The 13,058-nt window shown below is 52.5% G+C and overlaps 1 protein-coding gene across 1 annotated transcript in view; it reads left to right on the top strand.

Annotated features, from left to right (window-relative positions):
* The window catches only part of DDRGK1 (DDRGK domain containing 1), a 61,961-nt gene that overhangs the window by 9,826 nt on the left and 39,077 nt on the right, over positions 1–13,058 (top strand). Inside the window, exon 3 of the mRNA XM_075346279.1 lies at positions 7,843–7,964. Within this exon, the coding sequence (XP_075202394.1) occupies positions 7,843–7,964 (122 nt within the window). The remainder of the gene's footprint in view (positions 1–7,842; positions 7,965–13,058) is intronic.

Here is a 13,058-nt window from a genome sequence, read left to right as displayed (position 1 = left end):
TACCCATTGCGGGTACGGAGGCTGGAGCCCACATGCTGCTTCCTTCCCCATCCCCCTTAGGGCTCTGGGTGAAGTGGGATTTTACCGGTCTCCAGGCACTGAGACCGTGCTCCATCCACAGCCCCTGGGGATTCTGCTGGATATGGAGCTGAGTATCGTCAGGGACAGGGCCCTGCTACGTCAAGGTACTCTGTGTCCCCGTACAGACCGCGCGCAGACACACTGCAGCATTGCTGGGTGTGTTAGTGCGCCGGGGACAACAGCGCTGCGCGCTTGTGCCATTACTAGCTACAGCTCTGCTGAGTGAGTCAATGTATTGGGAACTGCCGCGCCGGCCGCTGCTGTCAGTTCACGCTGCGGCGCGGCTGGGACTTGTGGTGCGCCGGGGACTTCCGCGCTGGCCGTGCATATATGACGGCCGCGCTTATTACTCGAGTCCCCGGCTTTTGCGGCCTAGTTTCGTTTCGTTCCCGCCCCCAGGCCTGCCAGTCAGGGGAAGGGCGGGACGCTGTACAGAACGTCAGCGCCGAGGGCTGGAGTCTACTTTACATACTCCAGCCCTCACACTGGGCACAGTGGGACGCCAGTTTCCCACACTTTGTTTGAGGCACGCCCACGGTCCGCCCCTCTTCACAGAACGCCGGCAGCCATTCCTGTGTGCAGTCTGAGCTGGAGAGGGGAGACAAGTTCTGGGAGACCCAGACACGGGATTCTGGCGACCACACACCCGCGTTTGAGCGGGCGGTAAGCGGCACCTCTGGTGCTGACCCCACTAGTGCCGAAGTGTACATTTGTATTTTTATGCTTACATGCTATACATTGCACTGTACGGTCGCTGGTGATTCTTGGCTATATACCCTCCTAGATTGCTCAGAGGAGACAACAGCATGTCATCCGCAAAAAGCAAGGGTGCCAAGGCACAGGCTTTCTATGCTGCTTGTACCGCATGTGAGGCTACTCTACCGGCAGGTTCCACTGACCCCCATTGTGTGCAGAGCTCGGCCCCTGTGGCACTTGCTCGGCCGGGGCCTCTGCTAGAGGTGACCCAGGGAGAACCACCTGTGAATACTGTCCAGGTGACGGGGACGGAGTTTGCAGTTTTTGCTGATAGATTGTCTGTGACTATGACTAAAATTCTAGAAACTTTGCAGTCTAGACCAGTAACTCAGACCATGGGCACTGTTGAATCATTGCTCCCTGGTCCCCCTCAGTTGGAACAGCTCCGGGCTCCGGGGGTGTCTCATGCATCCCAGGGTGAAGGCTCTGACACGGACGACAGTCCCAGACAGCCTAAGCGAGCTCGCTATGAGCGGCCCTCGACTTCATCACACTGGTCAGGGTCCCAGCAGGAGGACTCTCTGTATGATGAGGCGGAGGTAGCTGATCAGGATTCTGATCCTGAGACCGCTCTCAATCTGGATACTCCTGATGGTGACGCCATAGTGAATGATCTTATAGCGTCCATCAATAGAATGTTGGATATTTCTCCCCCAGCTCCTCCAGTGGAGGAGTCAGCTTCACAGCAGGAGAAATTCCATTTCAGGTATCCCAAGCGTAAATTAAGTACTTTTCTGGACCACTCTGACTTTAGAGAGGCAGTCCAGAAACACCACGCTTACCCAGATAAGCGTTTCTCCAAACGGCTTAAGGATACACGTTATCCCTTTCCCCCTGACGTGGTCAAGGGCTGGACCCAGTGTCCCAAGGTGGATCCTCCAATCTCCAGGCTTGCGGCTAGATCCATAGTTGCAGTGGAAGATGGGGCTGCACTTAAAGATGCCACTGACAGACAGATGGAGCTCTGGTTGAAATCCATCTATGAAGCTATCGGCGCGTCGTTTGCTCCAGCATTCGCAGCCGTATGGGCACTCCAAGCTATTTCAGCTGGTCTTGCACAGATTGACACTGTCACACGTACATCTGTTCCGCAGGTGGCATCCTTAACCTCTCAAATGTCTGCATTTGCGTCTTGCGCGATTAATGCTGTCCTGGACTCTACGAGCCGTACGGCAGTGGCGTCCGCCAACTCCGTGGTTTTACGCAGAGCCTTGTGGTTAAGGGAATGGAAGGCAGATTCTGCTTCCAAAAAGTGCTTAACCAGTTTGCCATTGTCTGGTGACCGACTGTTTGGTGAGCGTTTGGATGAAATCATTAAACAGTCCAAGGGTAAGGATTCATCCTTACCTCAGCCCAGACAAAACAAACCCCAACAGAGGAGGGGACAGTCGGGGTTTCGGTCCTTTCGAGGCTCGGGCAGGTCCCAATTCTCCTCGTCCAAAAGGACTCAAAAGGATCAGAGGAGCTCAGATTCTTGGCGGGCTCAGTCACGCCCAAAAAAGACAGCCTGAAGACCCGCTACCAAGGCGGCTACCTCATGACTTTCGGCCTCCTCTCTCCGCATCCTCGGTCGGTGGCAGGCTCTCCCGCTTTGGCGACATTTGGCTGCCACAGGTCAAAGACCGTTGGGTGAGAGACATTCTGTCTCACGGGTACAGGATAGAGTTCAGTTCTCGTCCTCCAACTCGATTCTTCAGAACTTCTCCACCTCCCGACCGAGCCGATGCTCTTCTGCAAGCGGTGTGCACTCTAAAGGCAGAAGGAGTGGTGACCCCTGTTCCTCTTCAGGAGCAAGGTCACGGTTTTTACTCCAATTTGTTTGTGGTGCCAAAAAAGGACGGGTCTTTCCGTCCCGTTCTGGATCTAAAACTGCTCAACAAGCACGTGAAAACCAGGCGGTTCCGGATGGAATCCCTCCGCTCCGTCATCGCCTCAATGTCTCAAGGAGATTTCCTAGCATCAATAGACATCAAGGATGCTTATCTCCACGTGCCGATTGCTCCAGAGCACCAGCGTTTTCTACGCTTCGTTATAGGAGACGAACACCTTCAGTTCGTAGCTCTGCCTTTCGGGCTGGCGACAGCCCCACGGGTCTTCACCAAGGTCATGGCAGCAGTAGTAGCAGTCCTGCACTCTCAAGGTCACTCTGTGATCCCGTATTTGAACGATCTACTTGTAAAGGCACCCTCTCAAGAGGCATGCCAACACAGCCTGAACGTTGCGCTGGAGACTCTCCAGAGTTTCGGTGGATCATCAACTTTTCAAAGTCAAATCTGACCCCGACCCAATCGCTAACATACCTTGGCATGGAGTTTCATACTCTCTCAGCGATAGTGAAGCTTCCGCTGGACAAACAGCGTTCACTACAGACAGGGGTGCAATCTCTCCTTCAAGGCCAGTCACACCCCTTGAGACGCCTCATGCACTTCCTAGGGAAGATGGTAGCAACAATGGAGGCAGTCCCTTTCGCGCGGTTTCATCTGCGTCCACTACAATGGGACATTCTCCGCCAATGGGACGGGAAGTCGACGTCCCTCGACAGAAACGTCTCCCTTTCTCAGGCGGCCAAGGAATCTCTTCGGTGGTGGCTTCTTCCCACCTCATTGTCAAAAGGAAAGTCCTTTCTACCCCCATCCTGGGCGGTGGTTACGACAGACGCGAGTCTTTCAGGGTGGGGAGCAGTTTTTCTCCACCACAGGGCTCAAGGTACGTGGACTCAGCAAGAGTCCACCCTTCAGATCAATGTTCTGGAAATCAGAGCAGTGTATCTTGCCCTACAAGCCTTCCAGCAGTGGCTGGAAGGCAAGCAGATCCGAATTCAGTCGGACAACTCCACAGCGGTGGCATACATCAACCACCAAGGAGGAACACGCAGTCGGCAAGCCTTCCGGGAAGTCCGGCGGATTCTGACGTGGGTGGAAGACATGGCATCCACCATATCCGCAGTTCACATCCCAGGCGTGGAAAACTGGGAAGCAGACTTCCTCAGTCGCCAGGGTATGGACGCAGGGGAATGGTCTCTTCACCCGGACGTGTTTCAGGAGATCTGTCGCCGCTGGGGGATGCCGGACGTCGACCTAATGGCGTCCCGGCACAACAACAAGGTCCCGGCTTTCATGGCACGGTCTCACGATCACCGAGCTCTGGCGGCGGACGCCTTAGTTCAAGATTGGTCGCAGTTCCGGCTACCTTATGTGTTCCCACCTCTGGCACTGTTGCCCAGAGTGCTGCGCAAGATCAGGTCCGACTGCCGCCGCGCCATCCTCGTCGCTCCAGACTGGCCGAGGAGGTCGTGGTACCCGGATCTGTGGCACCTCACGGTAGGCCAACCGTGGGCACTACCAGACCGACCAGACTTGTTGTCCCAAGGGCCGTTTTTCCATCGGAATTCTGCGGCCCTGAACCTGACTGTGTGGCCATTGAGTCCTGGATCCTAGCGTCTTCAGGATTATCTCAAGAGGTCATTGCCACCATGAGACAGGCTAGAAAACCATCCTCCGCCAAGATCTACCACAGGACGTGGAAGATATTCTTATCTTGGTGCTCTGCTCAGGGAGTTTCTCCCTGGCCATTTGCATTGCCTACTCTTCTTTCCTTCCTGCAATCCGGTTTGGAAAAAGGTTTGTCGATAGGCTCCCTTAAAGGACAAGTCTCAGCGCTATCTGTATTTTTTCAGAAACGCCTAGCACGACTTCCTCAGGTACGCACGTTCCTGCAAGGGGTTTGTCATATCGTCCCTCCTTACAAGCGGCCGTTAGATCCATGGGATCTGAACAGGGTACTGGTTGCTCTCCAGAAGCCGCCTTTCGAGCCTATGAGGGATGTTTCCCTTTCTCGCCTTTCACAGAAAGTGGCCTTTCTAGTAGCGGTCACGTCTCTTCGGAGAGTGTCCGAGCTAGCAGCGCTGTCATGCAAATCTCCCTTCCTGGTGTTTCACCAGGACAAGTTGGTTCTGCGCCCGATTCCGGAGTTTCTCCCTAAGGTGGTATCCCCCTTTCATCTCAATCAGGATATCGTCTTACCTTCTTTGTGTCCTCATCCAGTTCATCAATGTGAAAAGGATTTGCATTTGTTGGATCTCGTGAGAGCACTCAGAATCTACATTTCCCGCACGGCGCCTCTGCGCCGCTCGGATGCACTCTTTGTCCTTGTCGCTGGTCAGCGTAAAGGGTCGCAAGCTTCCAAATCCACCCTGGCTCGGTGGATCAAGGAACCAATTCTTGAAGCCTACCGTTCTGCTGGGATTCTGGTTCCCTCAGGGCTGAAGGCCCATTCTACCAGAGCCGTGGGTGCATCCTGGGCATTACGGCACCAGGCTACGGCTCAGCAGGTGTGCCAGGCGGCTACCTGGTCGAGTCTGCACACTTTTACCAAGCATTATCAGGTGCATACCTACGCTTCGGCGGACGCCAGCCTAGGTAGACAAGTCCTTCAGGCGGCGGTTGCCCACCTGTAGGAAAGGGCTGTTTTTACGGCCCTATCACGAGGTGTTATTTTACCCACCCAGGGACTGCTTTTGGACGTCCCAATTGTCTGGGTCTCCCAATTAGGAGCGACAAAGAAGAAGGGAATTTTGTTTACTTACCGTAAATTCCTTTTCTTCTAGCTCCAATTGGGAGACCCAGCACCCGCCCTGTTTTCTTAGGGATTTTTGTTTTTTCGGGTACACATGTTGTTCATGTTGAATGGTTTCAGTTCTCCGATGTTTCTTCGGATCAAATTGGTTTTTAAACCAGTTATTGGCTTTCCTCCTTCTTGCTCTTGCACTAAAACTGAGGAGCCCGTGATCCCACGGGGGGTGTATAGGCAGAAGGGGAGGGGCTTTACACTTTTAAGTGTAGTGCTTTGTGTGGCCTCCGGAGGCAGTAGCTATACACCCAATTGTCTGGGTCTCCCAATTGGAGCTAGAAGAAAAGGAATTTACGGTAAGTAAACAAAATTCCCTTCTTATTGGATACAACTTTAGAACCTAAAAAACTAATAAATTGTAAATATGTAATACACTATATAATATATATACACACAAGATATATATATATATATATATGTAATCTACTGTATATTACATAGTGTATTACATATTTACAATTTATTAGTTTTTTGTGTTCTAAAGTTGTATCCAATAACTATATTTTATGTTCTATCCAAATATCTTGATTGTATCATAAAAATTATTAAATGTTTGATGTTCACATACATATGTTTACTGTATGTACTACAATACATTTTTCACCTAACTATAAGAAATATATGTAGGAGTCTGAGTCGGTGCGAGGGAAATTGAGTAGTCAGAGTCGAAGGTTTGGTTTACCGACTCCACAGCCCTGCTTTCTGTGTCTGTCTGTCTCTTTCCCCTGTCTGTCTGTCTCTTTCCCCTGTCTGTCTGTCTCTTTCCCCTGTCTGTCTGTCTCTTTCCCCTGTCTGTCTGTCTCTTTCCCCTGTCTGTCTGTCTCTTTCCCCTGTCTGTCTTTTTCCCCCCTGTCTGTCTTTTTCCCCCTGAGCACTCCGCCCTATAAACCAGGCTGTGTTCATAATCCTTATACCAGGAGTCCTAGCTGCTCAGACATGGAGGTTAGTCCAGATAGTGGCATTTCAAGTTAGATTTTTAGTCTAGCTGCCCAGGCACGGATGTTTTTAACTTAGACAGTGGCATTTTAGTTAGGTACCTGGGTTATTGAGATTTACCTTGCTGTTGGTTTCCGGGCTTACATGCATTGGCCAATTCATAAACTAAAAATCTCATTTTTTCATATAGCAGTAATGCAGTGCCAGAGTTCCCTTATACATTGATGGCATTTAGTGTGCGGCTGTATCCATTTTGTCTTTTTCCCCCTGTCTGTCTTTTTCCCCCTGTCTGTCTTTTTCCCCCTGTCTGTCTTTTTCCCCCTGTCTGTCTTTTTCCCCCCGTCTGTCTTTTTCCCCCCGTCTGTCTTTTTCCCCCCGTCTGTCTTTTTCCCCCCGTCTGTCTTTTTCCCCCCGTCTGTCTTTTTCCCCCCGTCTGTCTTTTTCCCCCCGTCTGTCTTTTTCCCCCCGTCTGTCTTTTTCCCCCCGTCTGTCTTTTTCCCCCCGTCTGTCTTTTTCCCCCCGTCTGTCTTTTTCCCCCCTGTCTGTCTTTTTCCCCCCTGTCTGTCTTTTTCCCCCCTGTCTGTCTTTTTCCCCCCGTCTGTCTTTTTCCCCCCGTCTGTCTTTTTCCCCCCGTCTGTCTTTTTCCCCCCGTCTGTCTTTTTCCCCCTGTCTGTCTGCCTCTATCCCCTGTCTGCTTCTATCCTCTAATAATAGAAAATATTCTGGCACACAGTATAGGAAAAAAGAAGCAGCGAGTCTATGCACTGCTTGTGATTTTTATTTACATAGACAAAAATGACATCCAAAGGGAATATTTGCCCAAGAAAATCTGTCCGACGTTTCGGCTCAGTATAGAGCTTTCATCAAGGACACAATTTTTAAAGTCACGTTGGGTGAATAAAGTAATGATTACAGAGGTAATGTTCAGAATGTCAATCCTGCAATGGGGACAATTTGCAACCGCATAATTATACGCCATGAAAAAATGGTTCTCCTGCAGCGGTGTGGCTGGATGTTACACTCTGGGGTACAAGTAGGCCGGATGTTATACTCTGGGGGGATTGAGGGGGTCCGGTTGTTTCATTGTGGCTCCTGAACCTTTCTTAGCGGTCAGGAAATGCGGTGGGGGCACAGTTGTTGCTCCCATACCTTTCTCACCGGTTGGGTACATGCATTGGGGGCACAGTCGCAGCTCCCGCACCTTTCTCAGCAGTGCACTGTACTATCACATTCCCACTACAACAGCTGAGTGCTGCGGTGACTCCATCCTGACAGTGGACCCCTTACACCCCCTTAGATGCAGCGGTCAACAGTGGCTGTAGCATCTCAGCAGTTTGGCCCATTGTTCCATAAATGGTGTTTTTTTTTTCTCTGTTTTGTTCTTGTTAATTGCACACATGTTATTATCACAATCTTTATTTTATTCTTTGCCGTTTCCAGCAATGGTGGAAGAGGAGGGTGAAGATGATGATTCGTCTCCGGCTGTTCAAACCTCGGGCAAGGTTGGAGCAAAAAAACAGAAGAAACTGGAGGAGAAGCAGGCGAGGAAAGCTCAGCGAGAGGTAAGACATAGCGGTTGTTTCGTCAGCTTTCTTCACTCCCCGAGGTTAGTAGACTTCGGTCTCCCCCCTAGCCCCCGGGCCGGAGTCGCGCTCGGTCTCCCCCCTAGCCCCATAGAAAGCTGTATTCAAAAGTCAATTGTTTTCTCTTATTTCTTTGTCGCTCTATTGGGAGACCCAGACAATTGGGTGTATAGCTACTGCCTCCGGAGGCCACACAAAGTATTACACTTAAAAGTGTAAGGCCCCTCCCCTACTGCCTATACACCCCCCGTGGGATCACGGGCTCCTCAGTTTTCATGCTTTGTGCGAAGGAGGCTAACATCCACGCATAGCTCCACTGTTTAGTCAGCAGCAGCTGCTGACTTTGTCGGATGGAAGAAAAGAGGGCCCATACTAGGGCCCCCAGCATGCTCCCTTCTCACCCCACTTTTGTTGGCGGTGTTTGTTAAGGTTGAGGTACCCATTGCGGGTACGGAGGCTGGAGCCGACATGCTGCTTTCCTTCCCCATCCCCTTAGGGCTCTGGGTGAAGTGGGATCCTATCGGTCTCCAAGCACAGGAGACCGTGCTCCGTCCACAGCCCCTGGGAATCTGCTGGACGTGGAGATGAGTATCGTCAGGGACAGGGCCCTGCTACATTAAGGTACTCTGGATCCCCGTACAGATCGCGCACACACACCAGCATTGCTGGGTGTGTTAGTGCGCCGGGGACAGCAGCGCGGCGCGCTGGTGCTTTACTCACTGCAGCTTTGCTGAGTGAGTTTCTGTATTAGGAACTGCCGCGCCGGCCGCTGCTGGCGGTTTTTTACACTGCGGTGCGGCTGGGACTTGTGGTGCGCCGGGGACTTCCGCGCTGGCCGTGCTTATACGAAGGCCGCGCTTATAAATCGAGTCCCCGGCTTTTGCGGCCTAGTTCCGTTTCGTTCCCGCCCCCAGGCCTGCCAGTCAGGGGAAGGGCGGGACGCTGGTCAGAACGTCAGCGCCGAGGGCTGGAGTCTGCTTAGCATACTCCAACCCCCCTCACTAGGCACAGTGGGACGCTAGTTTCCCGCACTTTGTCTGGGGCACGCCCACGGCCCGCCCCTCTTCACAGGACGCCGGCAGCCATTCCTGTTTGCAGTCTGAGTGGAGAAGGGACACGAGCTCTGGGAGACCCAGGCACGGGATTCTGGCGGTCACACACCCGCTTTTCAGCGGGCGGTAAGCAGCCCTCGAGGGCTCACCCCACTAGTGCCGCAGTGTTCATTTGTACTTTATGCTTGTATGCTATACATTGCATTGTACGGTCGCTATTCTTGGCTATATACCCTCCTAGATTGCTAGACAACAGCATGTCGTCCGCAAAAAGCAAAGGGGCCAAGACACAGGCTTTCTATGCTACTTGTACCGCATGTAAGGCTGTTCTACCGGCAGGTGCCACTGACCCCCATTGTGTGCAATGTTCGGCCCCTGTAGCACTTGCTCAGCCGGGGCCTCTGCTAGAGGTGGCCCAAGGAGAACCACCTGTGAGCACTGTCCAGGTGGCAGGGACGGAGTTTGCAGTTTTTGCTGATAAACTGTCGGTGACTATGTCTAAAATCCTTGAGACTTTGCAGTCCAGACCAGTAACTCAGACCATGGGCACTGTTGATTCAATGCTCCCTGGTTCCCCTCTTTTGGAACACATCCGTGCTCCGGGGGGGTCCCATGCATCCCGGGGTGATGGCTCTGACACGGACGACAGTCCCAGACAGCCTAAGCGAGCTCGCTATGAGCGACCCTCGACTTCATCACACTGGTCAGGGTCCCAGCAGGAAGGCTCTCTGTTTGATGAGACAGAGGTAGCTGATCAGGATTCTGATCCTGAGACCGCTCTCAATCTGGATACACCTGATGGTGACGCCATAGTGAATGATCTCATAGCGTCCATCAATAAAATGTTGGATATTTCTCCCACAGCTCCTCCAGTGGAGGAGGCAGCTTCACAGCAGGAGAAATTCCATTTCAGGTATCCTAAGCGTAAATTGAGTACTTTTCTGGACCACTCTGACTTTAGAGAGTCAGTCCAGAAACACCACGCTTATCCAGATAAGCGTTTCTCCAAACGTCTTAAGGATACACGTTATCCCTTCCCCCCTGACGTGGTCAAAGGCTGGACCCAGTGTCCCAAGGTGGATCCCCCTATCTCCAGGCTTGCGGCTAGATCCATAGTTGCAGTGGAAGATGGGGCTTCACTTAAAGATGCCACTGACAGACAGATGGAGCTCTGGTTGAAATCCATCTATGAAGCTATCGGCGCGTCGTTTGCTCCAGCATTCGCAGCCGTATGGGCACTCCAAGCTATTTCAGCTGGTTTGGCGCAGATTGACACTGTCACACGTACATCTGTTCCGCAAGTAGCGTCCTTAACCTCTCAAATGTCTGCATTTGCGTCTTACGCTATTAATGCTGTCCTGGACTCTACAAGCCGTACGGCAGTGGCGTCCGCCAACTCCGTGGTTTTACGCAGAGCATTGTGGTTAAGGGAATGGAAGGCAGATTCTGCTTCCAAGAAGTGCTTAACCAGTTTGCCATTTTCTGGTGACAGACTGTTTGGTGAGAGATTGGATGAAATCATTAAACAGTCCAAGGGTAAGGATTCATCCTTACCTCAGCCCAGACCAAATAAACCCCAACAGAGGAAGGGACAGTCGAGGTTTCGGTCCTTTCGATGCTCGGGCAGGTCCCAATTCTCCTCGTCCAAAAGGACTCAAAAGGATCAGAGGAGCTCAGATTCTTGGCGGGCCCAGTCACGCCCAAAGAAAGCAGCCGGAGGAACCGCTACCAAAGCGGCTTCCTCATGACTTTCGGCCTCCTCTCTCCGCATCCTCGGTCGGTGGCAGGCTCTCCCGCTTTGGCGACATTTGGCCGCCACATGTCAAGGACCGTTGGGTGAGAGACATTCTGTCTCACGTGTACAGGATAGAGTTCAGTTCTCGTCCTCCAACTCGATTCTTCAGAACTTCTCCGCCTCCCGGCCGAGCCAATGCTCTTCTGCAGGCGGTGTGCTCTTTAAAGGCAGAAGGAGTGGTGATCCCTGTTCCTCTTCAGGAGCAAGGTCACGGTTTTTACTCCAATTTGTTTGTGGTGCCAAAAAAGGACGGGTCTTTCTGTCCTGTTCTGGACCTAAAACTGCTCAACAAGCATGTGAAAACCAGGCGGTTCCGGATGGAATCCCTCCGCTCCGTCATCGCCTCAATGACTCAAGGAGATTTCCTAGCATCAATAGACATCAAAGATGCTTATCTCCACGTGCCGATTGCTCCAGAACACCAGCGTTTTCTACGCTTCGTTTTAAGAGACGAACACCTTCAGTTCGTAGCCCTGCCTTTCGGTCTGGCGACAGCCCCAAGGGTCTTCACCAAGGTCATGGCAGCAGTAGTAGCAGTCCTGCACTCTCAGGGTCACTCTGTGATCCCTTACTTGGACGATCTACTTGTCAAGGCACCCTCTCAAGAGGCATGCCAACACAGCCTGAACGGTGCGCTGGAGACTCTCCAGAGTTTCGGGTGGATCATCAACTTTTCAAAGTCAAATCTGACCCCAACCCAATCGATAACATACCTTGGCATGGAGTTTCATACTCTATCAGCGATAGTGATGCTTCCGCTGGACAAACAGCGTTCACTACAGACAGGGGTGCAATCTCTCCTTCAGGGCCAGTTGCATCCCTTGAGACGCCTCATGCACTTCCTGGGGAAGATGGTAGCAGCAATGGAGGCAGTCCCTTTCGCGCAGTTTCATCTGCGTCCATTACAATGGGACATTCTCCGCCAATGGGACGGGAAGTCGACGTCCCTGGACAGGAACGTCTCCCTTTCTCAGGCGGCCAAGGATTCTCTTCAGTGGTGGCTTCTTCCCACCTCATTGTCAATAGGAAAGTCTTTCCTACCCCCATCCTGGGCGGTGGTCACAACGGACGCGAGTCTATCAGGGTGGGGAGCAGTTTTTCTCCACCACAGGGCTCAAGGTACGTGGACTCAACAAGAGTCCACACTTCAGATCAATGTTCTGGAAATCAGAGCAGTGTATCTTGCCCTACAAGCCTTCCAGCAGTGGCTAGAAGGCAAGCAGATCCGAATTCAGTCGGACAACTCCACAGCGGTGGCATACATCAACCACCAAGGAGGGACACGCAGTCGGCAAGCCTTCCATGAAGTCCGGCGGATTCTGACGTGGGTGGAAGACACGGCATCCACCATATCCGCAGTTCACATCCCGGGCGTAGAAAACTGGGAAGCAGACTTCCTCAGTCGCCAGGGTATGGACGCAGGGGAATGGTCTCTTCACCCGGACGTGTTTCAGGAGATCTGTCGCCGCTGGGGGAGGCCGGACGTCGACCTAATGGCGTCTCGGCACAACAACAAGGTCCCAGCTTTTATGGCACGGTCTCACGATCACCGAGCTCTGGCGGCGGACGCCTTAGTTCAAGATTGGTCGCAGTTCCGGCTGCCTTATGTGTTCCCACCTCTGGCACTGTTGCCCAGAGTGCTACGCAAGATCAGGTCCGACTGCCGCCGCGCCCTCCTCGTCGCTCCAGACTGGCCAAGGAGGTCGTGGTACCCGGATCTGTGGCATCTCACGGTAGGACAACCGTGGGCAATACCAGACCGGCCAGACTTGCTGCTCAAGGGCCGTTTTTCCATCAGAATTCTGCGGCCCTGAGCCTGACTGTGTGGCCATTGAGTCCTGGATCCTAGCGTCTTCAGGATTATCTCAAGAGGTCATTGCCACCATGAGACAGGCTAGGAAACTATCCTCTGCCAAGATCTACCACAGGACGTGGAAGATATTCTTATCTTGGTGCTCTGCTCAGGAAGTTTCTCCCTGGCCATTTGCTTTGTCTACCTTTCTTTCCTTCCTGCAATCCGGGTTGGAAAAAGGTCTGTCGCTCGGATCCCTTAAGGGACAAGTCTCTGCGCTATCTGTAATTTTTCAGAAGCGCCTAGCACGACTTCCTCAGGTACGCATGTTCCTGCAAGGGGTTTGTCATATCGTCCCTCCTTACAAGCGGCCGTTAGAGCCCTGGGATCTGAACAGGGTTCTAATTGCTCTCCAGAAGCCGCCTTTCGAGCCT

This window comes from Anomaloglossus baeobatrachus, chromosome 1 (genome assembly GCF_048569485.1).
Source record: "Anomaloglossus baeobatrachus isolate aAnoBae1 chromosome 1, aAnoBae1.hap1, whole genome shotgun sequence".
Taxonomy (NCBI): domain Eukaryota; kingdom Metazoa; phylum Chordata; class Amphibia; order Anura; family Aromobatidae; genus Anomaloglossus; species Anomaloglossus baeobatrachus.
This window is presented reverse-complemented; position numbering and strand designations above follow the sequence as displayed.